This window comes from Xenopus laevis, chromosome 2L, assembly GCF_017654675.1.
Source record: "Xenopus laevis strain J_2021 chromosome 2L, Xenopus_laevis_v10.1, whole genome shotgun sequence".
In the NCBI taxonomy this organism is placed as follows: Eukaryota; Metazoa; Chordata; class Amphibia; order Anura; family Pipidae; genus Xenopus; species Xenopus laevis.
The window spans coordinates 68094285-68120931 of record NC_054373.1 but is presented as its reverse complement, the minus strand read 5'-3'; the positions used below and the strand labels follow the sequence as shown (position 1 = coordinate 68120931).

Genomic DNA, 26647 nt, shown 5'->3' with positions numbered 1-26647 from the left:
CTTAAGAGAATCTAACACTAGAGCAAGCTCCACTGGAGTCCCAGGGGTTCTATTTATACAGTCTGTTCAGGTGCAACTAATCAAACCCCACCCCCTCAAACGGAGGGAAAACTAACTGCAAAGTAAAGCAGGTTGTGACAAACTTGCTGTAAGTACACTAGCACACCAAACTTTGCTGTTTAGCACCCAAGATAGAAAAAAAAAACCTTTAAAAAATAAAATCACAGTAGTTAAATATAAACCTTAATATAAAATAGTGGTTAATAACAAATACTTATCCTTTTCAGTAGATTTGTTTGCTTTAAGTTGCTTTATTCCAGTCAGCAGCCTGTTTCAAACAGACTCACTGGAGTCCCAGGGGTTCTATTTATACAGTCTGTTCAGGTGCAATGCGCTGCCAGGCCTTAACTGCCAGCGGCTTTCAGTTGCTGTTTGTTTGTGGGCTTTTCTGTCTGAAGTTTTTGTCTTCAACAAGTGAAATGCATGCTCAATTGGGTTCAGATAAGGTGAATGACTTGGCCATTCAAGAATATTCAACTTATTTGCTTTAATACACTCCTGGGTTGCTTTGGCTGTATGTTTGGAGTCATTGTCATATCTGTATTATGAAATGCCTCCCAATCAATTTGACTGCATTTAGCTGGATTTGAGCAGACCATGTCTCTGAACACCTCAGAAATCATTCAGCTGCTTCTGTCCTGTGTCACATCATGGATAAACACTAGTGTCCCAGTGCCACTGGCAGCAATGCACGCCCAAGTCACACTGCATCTGCCGTTTTACAGATGATGTGGTATGCTTTGGATCATGAGCTGTTCTACAGTATGCCTTCTCCATACTTTTTTCTTGCCATCATTCTGGTAGAGGTTGATCTTGGTTTCATCTGTCCAAAGAGTGTTTTTCCAGAACTGTACTGGCTTTTTTTAGATTATTTATTTATTTTTAGCTATGTCCAATCTAGCCTTTCCTTTTTTGATGCTTATGAGTGGCTTGTGTCTTACAGTGCACACTCTGTATTTACTTTCATGCAGTTTTCTCTTTATGGTAGATTTTAATATCGATACACCTACCTCCTGGAGAGTGTTGTTCACTTGTTTGGCTATTGTGAAGGGGTTTCTCTTCACCATGGAAATAATTCTGCGATCATCCACCACTGTTGTCTTCCGTGGACGTCCAGGTCTTTTTGCATTGCCGAGTTCCAACAGTGCTTTCTTTCTTTCTCAGGATGTAGCAAACTGTAGATTTTGCCACTCCTAATATCGTAACAATTTCTCGGATGGGTTTTTTCTGTTTTTACAGCTTAAGGATGGCTTGTTTCACCTGAATGGAGAGCTCCTTTGACCGCATGTTGTCTGTTCACAGCAAAATCTTCCACATACAAACACCCCCCCTCAAATCAACTCCAGGGCTTTTATCTGCTTCATTGATAGACATAACAAAGGAATTTCCCACACCTGCCCGTGAAATAGCCTTTGAGTCAATTGTCCAATTACTTTTGAACCCCTGGTCCAATTACTTTTGAACCCCTGGTCCAATTACTTTTGAGCCCCGGAAATGAAGTGATTGTTTTAAAAAAAGGCTTTAGTTCCACACATTTTTATGCAATCTTTGTTCAGTCCACTGAATTAAAGCTAAAAGTCTGCAGTTCAACTGCATCCGAGTTGTTTCATTTAAAATTCATTGTAGTAATGTACAGAACCAAAATTATATAAAAAAAAGTTCTGTCCAAATATTTATGGACCTAACTGTATATATTAAAAGGAAGTTGCTACTTTGAAAGTTCAGCCAATGATAAGGAAAACTCCAAAGAATTAAGAGGGGTTCCCAAACTTTTTCATATGACTAAATAATTGAAATCATCTATCCATGAAATTCTATAACGACTCCCTCCTCTGCCTGTGGCATCTGTACCAGACTTCATCACCCTGAGCGATGACAGTTAGTTCTTTGTTCCCACCGGACTAAATGTATTCCCATAAAAATCATGGGCTTAACGTATTACTTCACATGGGTGACCTATTTATAAATAGCATTCCTCAATGGGAAACAGAAGATAGATGACGAGAGACCTATTTTCCAATGTTGCAGGAAGTATAACATTGTGGGAGATAACCAAACAACCATTACACAAATTTATGGAGCACAGAAGAGCCAGCTCCTCTGCTCAGGACTCTGCTGTGTGCCTATATCCAGGGCCACCATTAGAAATCACGGGGCCTCATACAACTACATTTTTGTTGCCTCCCTGGGTCCCACCCCAGATCCTGCCCACTTCACACCACAGTTAAATGACCATACAGACATCAGAGCTAAAAACAGTGCACACACACACACCTTATAAGTTAAAAAAAAATTGAAAAAACATTGACGCCAGGGCCCCTCCTACAAGTTAAAAAAATAAATTGGGGCCCCAGAGAATATTTTTGGCAGGGACCTATAGAGTATTCAAATAATATATTGGTGGCTAGGGGTTTAAAAAAAATCAAAAAAACACACATTAGTGTTCAGCAGAACTGAACTCGTGGCTTCAGGACTACTTTGGCTGCTTTCGTGACTTTGGGTCTTTTCGCCACTTCGGGACTTCAACTTAAGCTCCCCATAGACACGACGATTCTTCTTGCCGAACGACCAAATTTAGGGAAGAACGACCAATCCTTCGAAATGATTGTGCGGTTAGTGGGATTCGAACGATCGTACATCTTACGATTTTTCGCCCGACATCTGTCAGGAAATTGATTGGCCAGGTCAAAAAATCTTTGTCGGTTCCCAGTGCAATCTATCTATGTTTGCAGGGCCAAGCAGGCAGCTCCCCTTTGTTTTCCTGGCAAATTGGTCTTTTTAGTTGATGGTCAATTCGTACGATCGTTACAAGAAAATCGTGGTCTCACAATGAGGATGTGATCTTTTAATAATCTCAACATCTATGGCTCGGGTCTTTTCACCTGTTTGGCACTTCGGGACTTCAGGAGAGGCGGCATAGCTTTGGCGCTATAAAGGGAGGCCCGGCTATTTCAGAAATTGCAGCACAGCCGGGCCCCCCTTTAGGCCCGGTACACTTGTGCCCCCCTGATAGTGGCCCTGCCTACATCTAAAGGAAAAAGGACATCCATTTGAAGTCCAGAAAAAAAAGCAGCAATAGAGAAAATGCAGCACATGCAAAAGAAGGTGAGACTTTAATGTAGCCAGGCACTATGGGGTGCCGTTTGTCCCAAATACATTCTGTATACAAAACTATCCCTAATACACAGAATGAATGTCTCTCATGTTATATAAGTATTTGTGACCATACACTGAGAAAAAAATATACAAAAGACTTATTTCTATTAAAGAATGAAAACAAAATCTGGTTAGTGCACAAAAGGATGTCATTATATCACAAACTCCATTCTGTACAGTTTAACAAGCAATCTGTCTCTGAAATGTATAACCTCCATGTAACGGACACACTTATGTGCAAAGTTACTTACAGAATGAATTATGTAAAAACAAAGTTGGACATAATATATAATAGTGTAACTAACTAGTGATTGTCAAGCTAGATTTGACTGACAAAATAGATATTTGTGACAGAAAGCAAGATTTTATAGTACAGGATTCATTCTTTCCACAAAATGACAGTTTTGTTTCACAAAACAGATAAAATAACCATTCTGTGAAGCAACACTGTCAGTCACATTCCTGAACCAATAAGAACAAAGCTTATTGCCATATACAAACAAGATGAGAAGTGGCCAGCTCTGCTCCACATGGCTAAGGCAAAGGATCTGACCTGCTATAGAGGGCGCCCTCTAATGTCCCCTGTGCTGCATAGTAATAAACATGAACAAACCTTTCCTAAAAGAGCTGCTGTTAAATACTACAGGTTCATAAATGGAAGTTTTTACAAATGGCTGAGAAATATAATGCTGCTGCATTTATAATGATTGTAGAGAAAGAAAAGTATGCAAAACTTATATAAATATGATCATTTTAGGTGATATGGCTATTCTTATTGTAGTAACCTGCTTGTGTGGCCATTTTGGTTAAGGGCATTCCTGCTGTTTTGCCATTATCTTATGACTCACTCCTGTTCCTCTTCCTGTCTAAGCTGAGAGTAATAATGGGACAGGCCACACCCACCTGCGATGTTGTATTAAATGTACCAGAAGTTACTGTGCTTGTCTGGCTGCTTTGTCTGACTCTCAGAGTCAGTTATAAGTTTTATATATGATAGTTAGACTCCAATGTCTCCTCCTAGCTGTAATCTTTCACCAATTAGCTTTTAGTAGTCTCTTAATAATGTGCTTAGCTATAGTTCAACTACTACATAATAGCTTTACCGCCTTTAGCCAGAGACTTGGGACTGATCATGTGCACACACATTGTGTATAGTATGATGTGTAGGTTATATGAGCAGCCACTCCTGAGTACTGTGTGTAAACAAAAGGCTTTAGGACTTCAACTTCACCTCCTTTCGTGAATTCGGGTCTTTTCCCGCGCTTCGGGACTTCAGCTTCGTCTTTTCGGCACTTCCGCATTCTGTAATATGCGAAATGGCCGCATGGCTCGGGCGCTCGTAAAGGGACACGGCTCTTTGAAAAATGCAGCACTTCTGGGCCCCCCTTCAGGCCTGGAACACTTGTCCCCCCTGCTCGCGACCCTGGACATGCATGTGACATGGGCACAGTTGTGCTCTCTGCTTTAATGTTGTGCCCCCCTCCACCCACTCTGATGTGAAAGGGTTAAGCACTGGGCAGGTAAGGGGACATAAATATAAAGCATTGTGCAGCTTGTTGCTTCTATATAAATAGAGTCTTTTGTTATAAATAAATATAAAGCATTGTGCAGCTTGTTGCTTCTATATAAATAGATTATGATCCCCTAAAATTGCCCCTGCCTAAATGACCCCCTTTTGTTTACACGCAGTACTCAGGAGTGGCTGCTCATATAAACTACACATCATACTGTAGAGAATGCGTGGTCATACCTCCCAACATTTTGGAAGTAAAAAGAGGGACAAAAAATTTGTAGTCATGTAGAGCGGCAATTTTTTTTTGACTACACCCATTTTTGTGGCCACACCCCTTAATTACCAGGTTCATTTTACAAAATTTGGCAGGTTATAAAAGTTTGAAAATATTTCTCCTTATCTAAACTGTTAAAATTACTTATTTTCTTATCTCAAAATTGTTACAAACTATCATTAGAGTCTTTTGTTATAAATAAATATAAAGCATTGTGCAGCTTGTTGCTTCTATATAAATAGATTATGATCCCCTAAAATTGCCCCTGCCTAAATGACCCCCTTTTGTTTACACGCAGTACTCAGGAGTGGCTGCTCATATAAACTACACATCATACTGTAGAGAATGCGTGGTCATACCTCCCAACATTTTGGAAGTAAAAAGAGGGACAAAAAATTTGTAGTCATGTAGAGCGGCAATTTTTTTTTGACTACACCCATTTTTGTGGCCACACCCCTTAATTACCAGGTTCATTTTACAAAATTTGGCAGGTTATAAAAGTTTGAAAATATTTCTCCTTATCTAAACTGTTAAAATTACTTATTTTCTTATCTCAAAATTGTTACAAACTATCTTAGTTGCACCTGTTAGCTGTACTGGCCTCTGCCAAAAGCCAATTAAGTTAGAATTTTTTTTTCTGGCTGTTCAGTGCAGAGAAAAGAGGGACTTTCCAGTACAAATGAGGGACCTCAGGTTGAGCTGTCAAAAGAGGGACTGACCCTCTGAAAAAGGGACAGTTGGGAGGTATGTGTGCACATGATCAGTCCAAAGTCTCTGGCTAAAGCTATTATGTAATAGTTGAACCATACCTCGCAACATTTTGGAAATAAAAAGAGAGACAAAAAATTCTTTTGCATGTAGTGCAGCAATTTTTTGACCACACCCATTTTGTGGCCACACCCCCTAATTACCATGTTCATTTTACAAAGTTTAGCAGGTTTTAAAAATGTGAAAATATTTCTCCTTATCTAAACTGTTAAAATTACGTATTTTCTTATCTCAAAATTGTTATAAAGTATCTTAGTTTTACCTGTTAGCTGTACTGGCCTCTCTGCCAAAAGCCAATTAAGTTAGAAACTTTGTTTTTTTTTTTCTGGCAGTTCAGTGCAGAGAAAAGAGAGACTTTCCAGTACAAATGAGGGACCTCAGGTTGAGCTGTCAAAAGAGAGACTGACCCTCTGAAAAAGGGACAGTTAGGAGGTATGTGTGCACATGATCTGTCCAAAGTCTCTGGCTAAAGCTATTATGTAGTAGTTGAACTATAACTAAGCACATTATTAAGAGACTACTAAAAGCTAATTGGTGCAAGATTACACCTAGGAGGAGACATTGGAGTCTAACTATCATATATAAAACTTATAACTGACTCTGAGAGTCAGGCAAAGCAGCCAGACAAGCACAGTAACTTCTGGTACATTTAATACAACATCGCAGGTGGGTGTGGCCTGTCCCATTATTACTCTCAGCTTAGACAGGAAGAGGAACAGGAGTGAGTCATAAGATAATGGCAAAACAGCAGGAATGCCCTTAACCAAAATGGCCACACAAGCAGGTTACTACAATAAGAATAGCCATATCACCTAAAATGATCATATTTATATAAGTTTTGCATACTTTTCTTTCTCTACAATCATTATAAATGCAGCAGCATTATATTTCTCAGCCATTTGTAAAAACTTCCATTTATGAACCTGTAGTGTTTAACAGCAGCTCTTTTAGGAAAGGTTTGTTCATGTTTATTACTATGCAGCACAGGGGACATTAGAGGGCGCCCTCTATAGCAGGTCAGATCCTTTGCCTTAGCCATGTGGAGCAGAGCTGGCCACTTCTCATCTTGTTTGTATATGGCAATAAGCTTTGTTCTTATTGGTTCAGGAATGTGACTGACAGTGTTGCTTCACAGAATGGTTATTTTATCTGTTTTGTGAAACAAAACTGTCATTTTGTGGAAAGAATGAATCCTGTACTATAAAATCTTGCTTTCTGTCACAAATATCTATTTTGTCAGTCAAATCTAGCTTGACAATCACTAGTTAGTTACACTATTATATAGTATGTCCAACTTTGTTTTTACATAATTCATTCTGTAAGTAACTTTGCACATAAGTGCGTCCGTTACATGGAGGTTATACATTTGTGAGACAGATTGCTTGTTAAACTGTACAGAATGGAGTTTGTGATATAATGACATCCTTTTGTGCACTAAGCAGATTTTGTTTTCATTCTTTTAATAGAAATAAGTCTTTTGTATATTTTTTTCTCTGTGTATGGTCACAAATACTTATATAACATGAGAGACATTCATTCTGTGTATTAGGGATAGTTTTGTATACAGAATGTATTTGGGACAAACGGCACCCCATGAGGCACAGCATTAACAGTCCCACCACTGACACAATCGGCTGCCAGTAACATCCTCCATCCGGCATACCAGCAGTTAGTAAGGGAGCAATATTTTTCCTTTTATTTTTTTTCCAAGTGCCGAGCTTAGCCTCCCAAGCCTTAATGAAAATCTGCCCATGACCCCCTATCTCACCATTGTAAAGTAAATCCTTAGAATCTGCACCACCCAATTATGGAAATCAGAATCTTTTGCTTCACAATGGAACAAGGTGAGGGAGTGATTGCATTTATATTTATTTCTGGGAGTTCAAATAATTGTGTAGGTTTTCTACATAAGCCCAACTGTACAAGGGAACTAAATGTCTGAGATGCTGGGGTCAAAAGTTTTATTTTCTCAAAAGAACGAATATCTGAGCTTCACCAAAACAAACCATACTCTCATTGCTCTCCATACAAAAGAGAGAATATTGAATAAGCATAGTGTAATATGTCTGCTACAGATGATTAAGAAAGTGTTCTCTCTTAGTGGAAGTTTGTGCGTACCATTGAATATAAATCTTCAGGTGTTTTTCACGTAACACTTCCTTTTGTTAGTTTGCCAAGTATCTCTAAAGTGAAATTGTATCCTAGTAAAGTAATTACTTCATTAATATTTGAACTTAAGCAATGTAATCTGAAATCGCACTCATCTTCCTCTCCTTATGAAATTACCATTTGATTTTCTTTCCTCTCTTCACTTGGTCCAGTGTACCTAGAATTCCCCCTTCACAGGTGCATCAACATTTTTCTGTTTATTAATCTGTTTTTTCTCTCATGTGTTTTGTCTTTAATCTGTTCATCCCCCAATTTTCCTCTTTCTAGCTGTACTTTCCATGGTATATAGCAAACCAAATATGCCTTGTAGGGGTCAGCCCCATAATTTGAAGAACACTGCTAGAGAGGGATTCTCAAATTGATTTCTGATTCCTGGCCTTGCCATACATTTATTTGGAGAGATTTTTCAGTGAAAAATCAAAAAATGGTCATCCCATATGTAGCTGGAGTGTCGGAGAAACTCAGGAGGATTTTCAACAAACACCACGTCCCTGCGTTTTTCAAGCCTAGCAACACACTGAGACAAAAACTGGTACACCCAAAGGATCCAACGCTTAAAGAAAAACAAAGCAATTTGGTATACGCAGTCCAGTGTAGTGAGGAGTGCACTGTTCACCTACATTGTGGGACAAAACGACTGCTCACCATGTGAATAGCTCCGCAAAGGAAGGCAAACTTTACAGGGCAAGACTCGGCTGTCTTTCTACACCTAAAAGACAAGGGACACTCCTTTGAAGATAGCAATATCCAGATTTTTATTTTTTTATTTTTTGCAGTCATGTGATATGTATCAATATGCCAATTTTTATGATCATGAGAAAGAATAGTAATTTTGTTTTAAAGGATACGTTTATTTAAAGAAGCTTAATTTTTTAAATATCTTCCATTTTTTAATTTACATACGAAAAGTCCATTAAAATGATTTCTCACCAGTAATCAAAATTGCAACATTCTAAATAGTTTGATATATATTTTGCCGACATGTTTTAGCAGCAGCTTCAGGATTGCTGAGCTTCTTTACCAACTTGAAGATTTTCTGTCATCTCCTACAGTGCATCTCTTACTATTGAATACACTGATTTTATTAGTTGAATAGTGATGCATGGGCAGTTTACAAGAGTGGGATACAAAGATTACTGAGCTGCCACTGGGAAACCTCATACTCCATATCGTTTAAGTATTAAAGTGGACCTGTCACCATGACACAAAAATCTGCATAAAGTCCTTTTTAAATTAAACGTGAAACCCAATTTCTATTTTATATTAAAGCATTCATAGCTGTTATAAGCTTATTTAAAAACCTCAACTGTCAATCAAATATTGTCTGCCACTCCTCTATGCCAGGGGCATTGAGGCGGGGCAGACAATTACTTTCACTTTCTTTTCAGTGTTCAGTTACTGCTCTCCACACATTCCCAAGTTCTCTTCACCATTTAATTGCGTAGCCAGGGCATGGGGATGGACATTGGGTCCCCCATTCTGGTGCACATTTTGATATGATGCAAGGCTTGTCTTAATAACAGTGTCCACAAAAGGCTCCTGCCTGCTTGCTATAATTATGAATTCCCAGACTGAAGGAAACAAGATTCAAATAATTTATATCATCTAATTAAAATATTTTGGGTGACGGGTCCCTTTTAAGTAAACTGTAGTATTCCAAATAATTTTTTAACTTATTGTCTGTCAAGATCTATATTTTAATTGCTATCAGTCTGGTGCGGTTTTTAGTTCCAGTACAAAAAGAGGCAGACTTGGTAGTGGAATAATTCAAAAAAATAAATAAAAACTATGACTTATCAAAAAGTTGTTTGCAAGACCATTTATAACCTGTCAAAAGTTTTTTTTACAAGTGAACTCCACTTTAAACATAAATATTTGACAAATGGTAAACAATAAAAAAAAAAAAAAAAAAAAAATAGGTTACTGCAGCGGATTCTCTGTCCAATAAACTAGATCCAATAAACTACTTACATTTTGCTAGCTTTGACTTAAAGTGACACTGACACTAAAAAACTACTTTTAAAAATATGAATACATTAAAAGTTACCTATAGGTCATGCTGATTAGTGTTTTGTTTTAGTAAGTTATTGTTAGTTGAAGTTCCTAAACCTGACTGTTTTGCCAATCTGACTGTCCCATCTCATCCTGTCAGTTAAAGTTTGTAATGCTAAAGGACTCTTGCTGCACTAATATGGCAGACCCTAATCACATAGGTAATGTAAAAGCATTGGGAAAATACTTTATGGCAAAATTATAAGAAGCATGCAAAGTAAATTTTATGGTAAAAAATGGTTAAATTTTGTCAGTATCTCTTTAATGAAAATGTATATAACTCATTAAAAGGCCCCCGAACTTGATCCAACTGATTAATTTGCTTTAGTGATTAATCTCAAAATGCTTTCTCAGTGGCTAACATGCTAATTGCATGCAAACGTTGCTTTGGAAACAAGTAGGCACTGTAAAATATAAACAGAGAATGGATTTTACAGTGTACCGACCTTTTTGGCTAATTCAGTTTTTGGAGGAGAAAAAAATCTCCCTCCTCCCCCACTTCATAATCAAGTAATTCTAAATAGCATGTTGTTTGTTTTCTAATGTTTCTAAGGGTGGTGGCAGATAGGGAGAATAGTCGCTCATCGACAATTCTTCACAACATTGGGCAACTAATCTCCACAAATGCCTCCCTGCTGGCAAGAATACGAATCGCCAGTGGGATGGCACACAAATCTCCAAAGTAGTGAATACTTGTCACTGGGATACTTATCTCCCGGTCTGCCACCACCCTTAGCGACATTAGAAAAAAATTTTTGGGTTTAGATTTTAGATCCCATATAAATTGCCCATATTTCTCTCTGGGAATGTTAAGGGACGCTACTCTTTTTTTCTCTTCTGTGTTTTGAATTATTCTAGGGCTGGTGCCATGGCCTGCTGCTGTGTGTAATGATCCTTGGGCTAACTCACTTGTCCCAGAGCTCTCTTCTATGCAATCTACACCCTCCCTTCCTCCTATACACTGTGAAAATAAAACTGTGAATGCTGGTTTCCTTTCGGGAAGTTCTACAATGTTGCAATCACTGCTTTGTTTTTAGTTAACTTTTCAATGCTATATTTTGAAAACAGTCCAATTAACACCTGGTTTTCAAGCCCATGTTTTGTCAGGCCTGTGCATTGTTTGCTGTTCAACTATAAATCCCAGTGTTTCTGCTTAAAGCACAGTTTGTGTTGTAGTTAAGACCAGATTTATTAAAGGAACAGTTACTCCAAAAACCGAAAGATTATCAAAGTAATTTAAATATAATGTACTTTTTCTCTGCAGTGGTAAAAGCTGTGTTTGCTTCAGAAAGACTACTATAGGTTATATAAACAAGCTGCTGTGTAGCCACGGGGGCAGCCATTCAAGTTGGGGAAAAAAAGAGAAAAGGCACTGGTTACATAGCACATATATAAAATTTGGAATGGGACTAGACATGTCAGTTTCCCAGGAGCCCTCGGGTCATGTGACTCTCTTGCTCTGTCTCTTCAGTCACACTGTACTGCTGCACTGAAGCCCTACCCCCCCCCCAACAGTCCATCAGCAGCCTTTCAACAGATCAATGCGCAGCTAACCAGATAGCAGCTACCCTACACTTCTGCTGAATCATTTGTTTGCATTCCTTAGCCCCACCTAGTGGTAGACATGAGAATAGCAGTACACTCCCTGCTTTTTTCCTGCTAGGGAGCACTTTTAGCACTGCAAACACGGCCCCTATGTCTTGGTATAATACAATAGAAAGGGAAGAAACTATAGCTGAAGCTTTATTAATCATATCCAGAGTCAACTACGGACTCTATTGAGGTGAGCCATCGGTGCAGCTATGAAATGAGCCTGGATCTCAGACTCATCTATTGTATACATTTGTAAGGGTATGAAGCCATGTTCTACAATATATTTGTATTTAATTACCTGTACTAGTCACTTCAGTCAGTAGGTGGCAGCAAAGGAAATGGAATAAGTACAATGCTGTGTAAAGTAATGAAAGTTTATATTCATTCACCTCTCAAAACATGAATAAGGCTAATTTAGGGGAGTGATCTGAACCCCACAAGTGTGCTAGTAAACTGTAATTACAGGTTTGGGGTTGTATGAACAAGTTCGATTAATGCATCACAGATTATCTAAGGAGGTGGAGTCCTGAGAGGAACAGGAAGTGATGTGTGACTCCCTTCTGCAGCACCTAAGGACAGTTTTGCAGTGAATGATCCAGGGTTTCCTGTCTGTGTGGTTTTGGCCGTGGAAAGACCTGTGGATCCAGAAGGAAGCATGGAGAGCTTGCTTAAAGCACCCAAGGAACTGTAAGCGCAGCTTTGCTGCATCAAAGTGCATACCAGTGACATTTTGTATATTACAGTACATTGCTAGAGACATACTTCGCTGGGCTTGGAACTGCATACAGGGAAGCCTCGTGTAAAGAGAAGGACACATTACCTGTGGATTACAAATAGTATTGCGCAATACTTAAGGGTGCACCCCAAAGACAAAGACCGGGAAGGAACATTTAGGGCAGCCAGGCTGCTTCGCGGACTGTGGGGGAATATTTAGCAGGAGCTAGTTTTAGGTTAGGCAGTATTACTGTTACTGTGTGATTTATACCTTGTTATCTGACTGTTTATACATGCCCAGCTATTTATCGTTTATTACTGTTCAGTAAACTTCACTGCTGAGTAAGAACCGTTGTCTGTGTCTGTGTGGCATCGTGTACCCTCTGAATCTGTGAGCCCACCCCTCGCTTCCGCTTTCAGTTGGCGCTGCGAGCAGGGTACATTGATCGCCATGCAGAACCCAGCCGGTCATGAGGCCGCTCCTGCCATAGCCCCCATTGCCCCTCCTGCCGTGGGAGTAGCTCCGACCATGTGTTTGCCCGCAGGAGCAATACTGAACCAGCTAGTACGGTTTGACGGCCAGAACATGCTGCTAGAAGACTGGGCCACTTACCTTAAAAGTACCCTTAGGTTGTACAATTTGACTCCTGATCTGCAATCCGATGTGGAGCTGAACGCCCCGGAAGGAGATGCGAGACGCACTGTAATGCTACGCCCAGAGGAGGAGAGGAAGACTTTGGAGGCCATACTCTCAATTCTTGAGCCTATCTACGGAGAAACGGCCGGTACTGGCAGCCTTAGGTCTCGCTTATTCACTCGCTTCCAGCTTGAAGATGAGACTATCCCCCAGTTTGCGAATGCTCTTCAAGAGATATGGGCACACATACAGAGAAGAGAGGCCAATGGCTCTAATGTTCTTGGAACTGGAGACCAAATCCTTCGGGACCAGTTTGTGCTGGGATTGCGCAGTCCCCCCCTCCGCCAGATCCTCAGGGAACGTATCCTGGTGGATGCTACGCTGCAATTTCACAAGGTACAGGCTGAAGCGGTGGCCAGAGACAAGGAGGAGGCCTATGGGGCTTACACCGTGAGGATGCAGGCTGTAAGAAGTCCAAGAACTCTTTCTGAGGAAGGGGAGCTGCAAGAGACAGTGAAGGCACTCAGTGCATCCATGGGAGAAATCCAGAAGCAGTTGGCACAGTTGCAAGTTTCAGCAATGGCCCCAGTCCAGCCGGATTACTGGCAGAGGAGTGCCGCCCCAATGGGTCCCCCTCGATATCCCGCGGCTACAGAGGCCAGAGTGAGAAGTTCCCCCAGGCACTGGGCTGACCGGACACCACCTGAAGAGGCGCAGTCGTGGGGCCCTCCCAGGAACCGGAGAACTATGGGCCCACAGTGTTGGGTTTGTCAAGAAAGAGGACATATCTCCCGTCAATGCCCGCAAAGGGGCCTACATCCAGAACAGCCGCCGTTAAACGGGAATCCCTCGCGGTAGTGGGGCACACCGCGGGGGAAGCCAGGTGCCAAGCTATTCCTAATGACCCCCGGGACCTGGTGGCCGAAAGCCCCTACCTAACAGTGCAAATTGAAGAACAGATGGTGGGATGTCTTATAGACACAGGGTCAGAAGTTACCACCATGCCAGTGGAGTTCTTCGAAAAGCACTTCGGACACCTGTTGAAACCTGACAAGGGTACTGTGATTAAGCTGACGGCGGTAAATCAGACTGCTATACCAGTGTTCGGAGTGGCTTGGATGCGGATGAAGCTATGTGGACAGGACGTCGGCAGGAAGGGAGTGGTACTGGTAGAGAATCCGGCTCGGTGTGGAGCTCCCGTGGTATTGGGGATGAATGTCCTGAGAGGGCTAGATCAGCTCCTGTTTACAAAGGAGGGACCGGGCTACTGGAAGAAAACGACTTCCCACAAGCCTACCCAGAGGGTATTCCAGAGGCTGATCCGGACCTGCGGTATCTGCAAAAGCACCCCTGAAGATAAGCCAGTGGGAGCAGTGTATGCCCCATATGGAAGAGCCTGTATCGTACCCCCACGACAGGAAAAGATTATACGAATGCCTGTCGGAGGCTGGCGGAAATTGAATGGGATAGGAGTGCTAGTAGAGCCACTGGGTGTGTCAGAAGCTGGACGGAGCCCAGTGATTGCCAGAACCATTGTGACAGTAATGGACGGTCATGTGGTAGTCCGGTGTGTCAACATACACGACCATGAAGTTACCTTTCATGCTGGAGAGAAAGTGGCTGAGCTACATGTTCTGCAAGGAGTACCACTCACAGGAAGACAATTCGCCCTACGGTCAGTTGAAAATGATATCTGGACCCTGGCAGTGGACCAGAACTCAGTGGAAGAGCCCACGCCTGAATGGAATGGCAGGCGGATCTTGGAGCAAATGAAGATCGACGCCGACCAATTCACCGCCGACCAGTTGGAGAAGATCGAAGCTGTAGTATGGGAGTTTCAATCCACTTTTTCCCGGTGTGAAGAGGACTTTGGCTGTACCACAGTTATAGAACATGAAATACTGACTGGGGATACTCCTCCAATTCGAGAAAGGTACCGGCAGATTCCGCCCACTCTCTACCAAGAGGTGAAGACAATGCTGTCTCAGATGTTAGATAGTGGAGTAGTCAAAGAGAGCCAGAGTCCATGGGCGGCGCCAGTGGTCTTGGTGCGGAAAAAGGATGGGTCCTTGAGGTTTTGCGTGGACTATAGAAAGTTAAACGCTGCCACAGTAAAGGACGCTTTCCCCCTGCCAAGGATTGAAGAGTCCCTGACGGCACTACAGAGGGCCAAGTATTTCTCAACCTTGGACTTGGCAAGTGGCTACTGGCAAGTACCTATGGCAGAAAAGGATAGACAGAAGACAGCCTTTATCTTACCTATGGGGTTGTATGAGTTCAACAGAATGCCTTTTGGACTAACAAATGCTCCGGGTACATTTCAACGCCTAATGGAACACTGCCTAGGTGAACTGAACTTTGAGTCAATTCTGATCTACCTGGATGACATAATAGTCCATGCTCCGACGTTTGAAGAACATTTGAGAAGATTGCGGCAAGTGTTAAGTAGACTCCGTGCCCATGGTCTCAAGATCAAACCGAGGAAGTGTCATCTCTTTCAAACAAGATTAGAGTATCTGGGACACGTTGTATCAGCTGAGGGAGTTTGTCCTGCAGAGAGCAAGATAGAGGCAGTGAGTAAGTGGCCACAGCCTAAGACACTTCGAGAAGTGAAGGCGTTTCTTGGACTGGCTGGATATTATCGAAGATTTATAAAAGGCTTCGCAAAGATCGCCGGACCACTACACGAGCTCTTGAGAGGGACCGCCCAGGGTCCGAAGACACGACCCATATCGTGGGGGTTGTCGCAGCAGCAGGCTTTTGATGAGTTGAAGAGAGCCCTGATCAGTGCCCCCATCCTGGCATATGCTCAGTATGACAAACCATTTATGCTCTACACAGATGGAAGTCTGCATGGATTAGGAGCGGTGCTGGCCCAAGAACAAGACGGGCAAGAACGAGTCATTGCATATGCTAGTCGCTCCCTACGGGACTCTGAGCGCAATCCGGAAAATTACAGCTCCTTCAAACTCGAGCTGTTGGCGTTGGTCTGGGCGATGACTGAAAAGTTCTCGGGGTATCTCACTGGAGCAAAGGTCCTAGTAAGGACAGACAATAACCCCTTGGCTCACCTGCAGAATGCAAAGCTGGGCGCCTTAGAACAGAGATGGGTGGCAAGGCTGGCAAAGTTTGATTATACCATCAAGTACCGTGCCGGTAAGGAGAACGCAAATGCAGATGCCCTGTCCAGAGTCACCTGGGAAGCCCCAACAGATGAGGTGGATGAAGAAGATGAAGGGACTGAGACACCCGATCTGGGCCGAGTGCCACGGCAGCCACCCGTAGCAAGCTCAAGTGGGGTGGCTACCCATAACACGGTGTTGCTGGGAAAGACAGAGGAAGAATGGGCTCAGGTGCAAGATGATGATCTTGAATTAAAGAAGATCAAACATTGGGTGAAGACAGGGATATGGCCCAAAATGGAAGAGCGAAGTCGCTTGTCCTCAGATGGATGGAAGCTGTTGCAACAGTGGGATCGGCTGCAAATCCGAAATAGAATAATGTACCGGAAGGTGTTTCTACCTACTGATCTTGAGGAAAGGTGGCAGATGGTGATACCCAGTAACCTGGCTCGTAAAGTGGCCCTCGAAGGACATGAGAAGGGTGCCCACTTTGGCGTGGAGAAGACATACAAGTGGGTACAGAGATTAGTGTACTGTCCGCAGTTGGAGCAGATTGTCCGTGAAGTATGTCAGAAGTGCCGAGCATGTGAGCTGGCGAAACCTCCTGAACAGAGGGCACCAAGTCAAGTTATTAAGACATCGGCTCCACTGGAAATCTTAATGATTGATTATATCTTGATTGGTCAGTCAGTGAGTGGACACCAATATTGCCTTGTGATGACTGATCACTTTACAAAGTTCGCTGTGGCGGTACCCACCCTTGACCAGACGGCAGGGTCAGCTGTCCGTGCAGTGTGTCAACACTTCATACAGGTGTATGGATGTCCGAAGCGGATTCATTCCGACCAAGGAGCTTGCTTCCAAGGGAAGTTAATGGAGCAGCTATGCCGGTTGTATGGGATGGAGAAGTCAAGGACGACGCCATATCACCCACAGGGAAATGGAGCCTGTGAAAGGTTCAACAGAACGCTTCTACAGATGCTTCGCACTCTGGAGAAAGAAAAGAAGCTGCGCTGGCCCGAGTATTTGCCTGAACTACTATGGGCATACAATAATCGTGTTCATAACACTACCGGCTATACTCCACATATGCTACTGTTTGGTCGCCCAGGACAGGAAGTTGCCGAAATGAATCTGGGTCCACTGTCGGAAGAGTCCCCTAGGACAGTTGACTCATGGGTGCAGGAGCACCAGGACAAACTGAGAACTGTATATCGGCTGGTCAATGAGAAGTTGCAACAACTAACCACTAGGGATCACCAACCTGTGCAGACTGCACCCTTGACGCCGGGTGACCGAGTATTGGTGCGTGCTAAACGGCCCACAGATAAATTGGATGACCGCTGGGAACCACAACCATATATTGTAAAGAGGCAGGTGTATCCGGAAGGCCCAGTCTACGACTTGCAAAAGGAAAACTCTAATGGACCGATTCGAAGATTACATCGCAACATGCTCAGGCCCTGTCTCTCAGAGAGTTGCCCCACGACAGACAATTCTGGAGATGTTCAGCAGCGACCTTCGAAACCTCTGAGTCCAAGAGATGTAGGATGGTGTGTAATTACTACATTTCCTTCACAAACTAGTGAATCACCCGCTCCCAATGGGGCGGCAGCGGAGGCTACCCCTGAGAATGCTCTACCACCTCGGGAGGAGCCGGGCCTTATTCCTACACCAAGTACAGAAAACTTAGGCTTACGCAGGTCGGAGCGCTCCACGTCAGGTATTCCCCCTCAGCGTTATGCAGCAGATGAGTTTATTTGGTGAAGCTGTCGGGACGCCAATGTTTTAGTGGGGTGGCATGTAAGGGTATGAAGCCATGTTCTACAATATATTTGTATTTAATTACCTGTACTAGTCACTTCAGTCAGTAGGTGGCAGCAAAGGAAATGGAATAAGTACAATGCTGTGTAAAGTAATGAAAGTTTATATTCATTCACCTCTCAAAACATGAATAAGGCTAATTTAGGGGAGTGATCTGAACCCCACAAGTGTGCTAGTAAACTGTAATTACAGGTTTGGGGTTGTATGAACAAGTTCGATTAATGCATCACAGATTATCTAAGGAGGTGGAGTCCTGAGAGGAACAGGAAGTGATGTGTGACTCCCTTCTGCAGCACCTAAGGACAGTTTTGCAGTGAATGATCCAGGGTTTCCTGTCTGTGTGGTTTTGGCCGTGGAAAGACCTGTGGATCCAGAAGGAAGCATGGAGAGCTTGCTTAAAGCACCCAAGGAACTGTAAGCGCAGCTTTGCTGCATCAAAGTGCATACCAGTGACATTTTGTATATTACAGTACATTGCTAGAGACATACTTCGCTGGGCTTGGAACTGCATACAGGGAAGCCTCGTGTAAAGAGAAGGACACATTACCTGTGGATTACAAATAGTATTGCGCAATACTTAAGGGTGCACCCCAAAGACAAAGACCGGGAAGGAACATTTAGGGGCAGCCAGGCTGCTTCGCGGACTGTGGGGGAATATTTAGCAGGAGCTAGTTTTAGGTTAGGCAGTATTACTGTTACTGTGTGATTTATACCTTGTTATCTGACTGTTTATACATGCCCAGCTATTTATCGTTTATTACTGTTCAGTAAACTTCACTGCTGAGTAAGAACCGTTGTCTGTGTCTGTGTGGCATCGTGTACCCTCTGAATCTGTGAGCCCACCCCTCGCTTCCGCTTTCACATTGAAGAAGAAAAAAACTGATTTAGCACATTTGCCTTGTCTATATCTGTTACAACCATATTAGTACCATTATTTAAAGGAGCAACCTGCGTCTTTTTACTATTTAATATACTAAAAAAAATAAAAAAAACTTTTTGGGGTTAGTATTCGCCGCAATGCGCTCCTTATTACCTTTCTTTGCCTTCCGGATTGCTCTTTCACAACATTTATTACAGTGTTATACTTATTAAATGCAGCTTCTGTCCCAACATACTTTATAACTTATTTACTTCTATGTTACATAGGGCGATTCTTTGTGCTTCTACATTTACTCCTTGAGGGAATAAATTGATAACAGTAACTATTTAATATCATTTTAAATGACAACCATTTCTGTTCTCTGTTTTTTAGATGAAAACATAATGCCCCAATTTATGCCCTCAAAGCACTCAAAGAGCTTTTTTGAAATTCATGGTTTTTGTTGTCCCAGTGTATATTTGTTTTTTGCACCAGACATTAAAATATAGCACATTATGGTCACTATTACCCAGGGGTTCAATGACGTGCACATTTGCTCTACAATATGGGTCATTGGAGATCACTAGATCCAATATAGTATTTTTTCTGGGTGGTTCCTCAACAACCTGTGCCATAAAATTGTCATGCAACAAGTTTATAAACTTGTTCCCATTAACTGTCCTGGCAGTAATGTTGCTCCAGTCAATATCTGGGTAATTAAAATCCCCCATTATTATTACTTTCCCCAAACTAGTAGCCTTTTCTATTTGCATCAATATATAGCATTCTCCTACAATAAATTTGCTGGACTTTTTACAATCGGTGAAGCGCTCCACCTATAAGACTTCCACCCCCTCATTTTCTAACATCACCTCCTCCTTTATATAAGCTTTTAAATCCTGCCTAACAAACAGACATACCCTCCTCTTTTTCTATTGCCTCTCTCCCTCTGAAATAAAGTATAGCCTCTGATATTAACTTCCCAGTTATGCGACTCGTTCCTTCATGTTTCGGCCACACCAATCACATCATATTTTCCCTCCAGCACCAGAACCTCCAGCTCTCCCATTTTACTAGTCAGACTCCTTGCATTTGCAAACATACAATTAATACTACCATGTTAAACATATGACATGTGGTCCTCCTTGTCCTTAACAGTACCACCACCCAAATCTCCTACCCCATTTGCCCTCTTTTTTTTTTTTGCCTACTACATCATCTATTCTAACCGGTCTTCCACACAATCCTTTACTGAAACCCCCCCCCACTCCTAGTTCAAAATCTCCAACCATCTAGCAGGCATGGGATCTGCTATCTGGAAAGCTCCAGATTACGCAAAGGACATCATTTTATCCAAATAAACTCCATTTTATCCAAATAATCCAAATTTTTAGAGATAATTTCCTTTTTCTCTTTATACAATACAATAGTACATTGTACTTGATCCAAACTAAGCTATAATTAATCCTTATTGGAAGCAAAGGAGTTATTTTTGGTTTATTTACTGTTTACATAATTTTATAGTAGGCCTGAGGTATGAAGATCCAAATTACAGAAGGATCCATTATCCCTGGAAATTCCTAGTTTCCGACCATTCTGGATGAAGTTTGGAGTTTTTATTTATATGTATATGTATGTGTATATATATGTGTGTATATATATATATATATATATATATTATATATATATATATATATATATATATATATATATATATATATATATATATATATATATATATATATATATATGTATATATATATATATATGTATATATGTATATGTATATATGTATGTATATATGTATATATGTATATATGTATATGTATATATGTATATATATATATATATGTATATATGTGTATATATATATATATATATGTATATGTATATATGTATATATGTATATATATATATATATGTATATATATATATGTATATGTATAGACAAATACAAGATTCCTCTGCACTCAACCCATTATCAATATATTTAAGACAGCGACATTTTGTGCATGTTGCTACTGAAAAATGCCTTACCCTTTAAACAAAACAGGGATTGTTTGTCCATATATTGCAATATATTTAAGCTGGCCAACTACGTCAAAGTCATCCCATATCTGGCCAGTCCTACGCTCAATTTTCATCTGATTCATTTAGAATTCTATGGTTTAATTATACATTTTATAAAAGGGACGAATACGTTTTACCTGCAACTTACTAGCTGCTTTCAAAGTAAAACTCCCAAACTTGGCAGCCCTTTTATTAGACACCAGTGGGATCACCTGACTATAGTTGGAGGGGGTGGGAGCTACAACATGGAGCTGGTCACTGCTCCTGTATAACTATAACAAACAAGGGAAAGTTGTGCTCACCACTAGTTTTTAAAATCATTAGGCGGGGGTGCAATGAGGGTGTGACCACAAAAAACATATAGACAAATACAAGATTCCTCTGCACTCAACCCATTATCAATATATTTAAGACAGCGACATTGTGTGCATGTTGCTACTGAAAAATGCCTTACCCTTTAAACAAAACAGGGATTGTTTGTCCATATATTGCAATATATTTAAGCTGGCCAACTACGTCAAAGTCATCCCATATCTGGCCAGTCCTACGCTCAATTTTAATTTTTTTCAATTCTATGGTTTAATTATACATTTTATAAAAGGGACGAATACGTTTTACCTGCAACTTACTAGCTGCTTTCAAAGTAAAACTCCCAAACTTGGCAGCCCTTTTATTAGACACCAGTGGGATCACCTGACTATAGTTGGAGGGGGTGGGAGCTCAGTAGCAACATGCACAAAATGTCGCTGTCTTAAATATATTGATAATGGGTTGAGTGCAGAGGAATCTTGTATTTGTCTATATGTTTTTTGTGGTCACACCCTCATTGCACCCCCGCCTAATGATTTTAAAAACTAGTGGTGAGCACAACTTTCCCTTGTTTGTTATAGTTATACAGGAGCAGTGACCAGCTCCATGTTGTAGCTCCCACCCCCTCCAACTATAGTCAGGTGATCCCACTGGTGTCTAATAAAAGGGCTGCCAAGTTTGGGAGTTTTAGGCCAAGGATACCCCTATCCCCTGGGGCATCTCACATCCCCCTCAAGAATGACACAGAGACTTAATTGGTGCAAAATATGTGTGGAAGTCACTTTCTTTATTTATTACTTTTTGCTAAAAGGACTAGGTACCCCCTGACCCCCAGCTGCGGCTCCTATCACCAACCTGGGCATTGTGCACACACCGTAATAGACCACCATAGGGAGCAGGGATCATGGGGCCAAGCGCCCTCTGTGACCAATCAGTCGCCCATCCTCCTGCTCCCAACCGTGTGCATAACTGGCGCTAACCCCAGCCCCTTGCATGACTCAGACAAGACCGTGCAGTCAAAGTCTGCTCCACACTAGTGACTCTCCAAAGGGTAGGCCTGCACTGTAACCGTCTTTTCTCCTGGAGCCGCACTGCCGCTGACCCCCACACATTTGTAGCCGCAGCTGATTTCAGGGAGTACCTTTGACTTCACATATAATAATGCTCCAGAGGAAGGCGAAAAAACCCTTCGGTGTGTGTTTCCAATTGGCACCGTAGGGGAAAATTCCTTCCTGACCCCGTCTAGGCGATCGGTCCGAAGACCCTGGAGCACCTTCTTAGCCTCCATCCACCTACAGGGTGGGAGGGTGGGAAACAAAAAACAAAAGTTAGTCTGCTGCTCCTGGCTTGGTTTCGTCCTTAAACGTCTGTCCCTTCTCTGCACCAGCCCCCTTTACCTCCCCCAACCCGCCCCCTTTTTTCCCGCCACTAGGTATCTCTCCCTTTGTTCCCTTTGTCTGTGTCCAGGGGGAGGGAAAGGGGGGCTGGGGTGGCAAACAGCCCCAGCTGCATGACACCTACCTGAAGCCCTGGGGGAAGGGGTCCCTTGCCTAAGTCCCACTCTCCCTATACAGGTCTCGTTCCCTCTAGGCCAAGGATACCCCTATCCCCTGGGGCATCTCACATCCCCCTCAAGAATGACACAGAGACTTAATTGGTGCAAAATATGTGTGGAAGTCACTTTCTTTATTTATTACTTTTTGCTAAAAGGACTAGGTACCCCCTGACCCCCAGCTGCGGCTCCTATCACCAACCTGGGCATTGTGCCCACACCGTAATAGACCACCATAGGGAGCAGGGATCATGGGGCCAAGCGCCCTCTGTGACCAATCAGTCGCCCATCCTCCTGCTCCCAACCGTGTGCATAACTGGCGCTAACCCCAGCCCCTTGCATGACTCAGACAAGACCGTGCAGTCAAAGTCTGCTCCACACTAGTGACTCTCCAAAGGGTAGGCCTGCACTGTAACCGTCTTTTCTCCTGGAGCCGCACTGCCGCCACCCAATGGAAAAGGGGGGAGGGGTACCACCTTGTCCTTTTCCATGGCCCACCTATACCTCCTGTGACTTCCACCACTCCTGAATAAATGACCCGATGTTCCCTAAAAACAGATCCAAACCTTCACTTGACAGATGAACTCCATCTTCCCTAAAGAACTGGTGTTGCTTACTTCTTATGTTGTCGTGCCTTATGATACCTTTTCCAAAGGAACACATGAATTTATGCATGGCCCGGTTCACTTTCTTTCTAGCTTTCTCCACGCCTTTGGGTGAAATTGCCCCCCTCCAATTGCTCCTCTGTATAATGTCTGACCAAGCTAACCCCCCGACCTTCCTGTTTTCCAGCATCTCCGACAAGTCGGCCCTCATGTTCTCTATGAGTGCTGGAGTCTTTTTTGACGTGAGATCGTTTCCCCCTGTATGAATTATAACTAAATGCACGAAATTAACTCGATGGAGCGCGTTATAGAACCTACCTTTTAGCTGCTCCCATCTCATACCTCTCCAACCCTGCCATGCCAACTTCATGTGTTCTTTGGTAACCCCAGCTGTTGCCCTGCTGCATGCTTTTCGGCCCAAAAAATAAATGAGTGCCCTATGACCAATATGTTGACAGCAGATCCACACCTTGCTGCGAAGTAAATACATATGCAAGGTTAGCTTCCATTTTTCATTCTTTCCACGGGCCGTATATACTTCCTATATGCCTCTGATTTCCATCTCCCCATCTTTTTTATCTTCTCTATACACTCCCCCCTCATTGCTGCCTCCGTTGCTGCACCTATTCTGAAAGAATGTGAACTAAATTTCTTTGGGTCCCAACCATTGACTATTACTGCCTTCTTCAGCACCTGGCTAAACTGGAAAGCAGAAAGGGGGGATGAATCTTTGTGCAGTAGTAGCAGCTGCCCACCCCCGGGCCGGACTGTCCTATAATTCGCCAGTGCCTTGACCGCACATGTTATTTTATCTGTGGCCTCTATACCTATCCACCTCCCTTTCCCTTCCTGATCGGTTTTAGATCTACTAACATAGACCAAAGCTTTCCCTTCTTGTATAACTACGTGCCTGTCCATTAAACCTTTCCCTGCTGCCTTTTTTGATGGGGGAACCAATTCACTTAACCGCAATGCCCCCCCAAATGCTAATGTGAATGCTGCCCTGAACAGCATATATTCAAATTGATCAAAACAGACCTTTTTTAATGCCCTTATGACCAAAGCCAGCCTGCTCTCCACTATTGGTTCTCTCTCATCTACTCTAGGGCCCTCCGCTCTTGCCCATCCTTTTATAACTTTCCTAATTACTGGGCTGCGTACTATCTCAGGTCTACCTTCTGCTACTGAAAAATGGGAAATCGCCGCTAGCGTGGCGCTGGCGCCTGCTTTTGATTTTCCCTCCCTATACATTAACGCCAAAAATGACAACAAATCCTTAGTGCTGCCCTCCCTCTTACCGCTTTCGCAGAATAGTTGCCATCTTTTCCATGCCTTTTTGTATGCGGCAAGAGTTCTCTCGGATACAGATTTCCCGTACAGCTCTTCTAAGAGAGGTTCACCAACTGCCATAAATTATCAGGGCAATTATGAGGTGTTTTTGCTGCGTTGGGTGCCAATTTAAAGAAAAGATCCCATTTTTCCCTTGACAATGCGTCAGCCAATGTGTTTTCTACACCTGGGATGTGCTGCGCTCTGAATGAGATGTTAAACCTCATGCAAATTAAAACTAACTGTCTCAATAGATTGATTACTGGGGCTGAATCCGATGATAAGTTATTAACTGCACACACCACCCCCATATTGTCTGATATGAACCGAATTGCTTTATCCCTAAAATCTCCTGCCCATAGCTCTAGTGCTACTACTATGGGGAATAACTCTAGCAAAGTCAAATTCTTAGTTAAACCCAACTCACGCCATGCTTGCGGCCACCTTCCAGCGCACCACTTTCCTGCAAAGTAAGCTCCATAACCAATGCTACCTGACGCATCTGTTAACAATTCCAATTCTCTGTTATTCTTTGTCTCAGATAACCATAACCTTATTCCGTTAAATTCTGTCAAAAAACTATCCCAAACACCCAAATCTGCTCTTAACTCCTTAGTTATCCTTATTTTGTGGAATGGTTTTTTAACCCCTGTCGTAGCCTTTTCCAACCTTCTCTTAAATATCCGACCCATTGGAATTACTCTACATGCAAAGTTCAGAAGCCCCAAAGCCTGTTGCATTTCTCTCAACGTTACTTTTTTATTCCCCATTAAATTATGTATTGCCTGCTTGCTTTTTTCTACTTTATCCCTTGGCAACCTGCACCTCCTGGCTTTTGTATCTATCTCAATTCCCAAAAATGTCAACTTTGTAGTTGGCTGCACTGTCTTTTCGTCCGCTACTGGGACACCTAACTCTTTTAGCATCTGTAAAAATCTTAACAAGGTTTCCTGGCATTTCCCTGTTTGTTTAGGCCCTATGATTAAAAAATCATCTAGGTAGTGGGCTATGGCCGCATTCCCCGACCTTTGGCATATAAGCCAATGCAAAAATGTGCTAAACATCTCAAAATATGAACATGAAATTGCACATCCCATAGGTAAGCATAAATCCACAAAAAATGCTCCCTGAAAATAACACCCGGTCAACTTAAAACTCTCTGGGTGTAAAGGTAAAAGCCTAAATGCAGACTCTATGTCCACCTTTGCTAACAATGCCCTGTCCCCCTGTCCCTTTACTATTTCTAAAGCTTCGTCGAAAGACTGGTACTGCACCTTGCACTGTTCTTTATCTAGTGCATCATTCACTGATGCCCCTACTGGATATGAAAGGTGCTGTATCATCCTGAATTTACCTTGCTCTTTTTGGGCACTACGCCTAGTGGAGATACCACCAGGCCCTCTATGGGGATGACTTCAAATGGCCCTGCCATCCTACCTGCTTTTACTTCTTTTTCAATTTTTTGTTTTAAAACATCCTCATGCTGGCCAGCTGATTTAAAATTTTTATAGATTTTACTAGGGGGGGGTGTTTGCGCTACAGGAATCTTAAAACCGTCCAAAAAACCCTTTGCTAAGAATACTGCTGCCTCTTTATCTGGGTAACCAAGTAATGACTCACTTAGTTTGCCCATCTGCACTGGCGTTGCCGCTCTTTTGCTGAGCGCCTCGAAAGGGCTGCCTGTTTGCTTGGGTCTCCCTTTTCCTGTTACATTCACTTACAACATGAGAAGATCCACATGCAGAGCATGCATGCCTAAATTTGCATGCATACCCTCTATTACATCTCCTCTCGTTGTATGCGAAACACACGTTCCTTGGTTTGACCGTATAGCTCCCTTTGTTCACATTATAGCTTGTATTACTCTCTTTAGACACCAATCTTGTCCATAAATCTATGTCCTTCTGCCCGAAAGATAACATTTTACTATTTACAATCTTTTTCCTGAAAGCCTGGTCATAATCATACCATGAAGTACCCTTGTAAAACAGATATGTGTCAATTATTGTATCAATGTATTTTATGATATTCAAACTCTGCT

The 26647-nt window shown here is 42.3% G+C and overlaps 1 protein-coding gene across 1 annotated transcript in view; it reads right to left on the bottom strand.

Moving 5' to 3' along the window:
* Positions 1-23800: 23800 nt before the first annotated feature.
* The window catches only part of LOC121399956, a 4515-nt gene continuing 1668 nt past the window's right edge, over positions 23801-26647 (bottom strand). The window contains exon 2 of the mRNA XM_041581995.1: positions 23801-26647. This exon is cut by the window's right edge and continues 692 nt beyond it. Coding sequence (XP_041437929.1) covers positions 26223-26647 — 425 coding nt within the window. The 3' untranslated portion in view covers positions 23801-26222.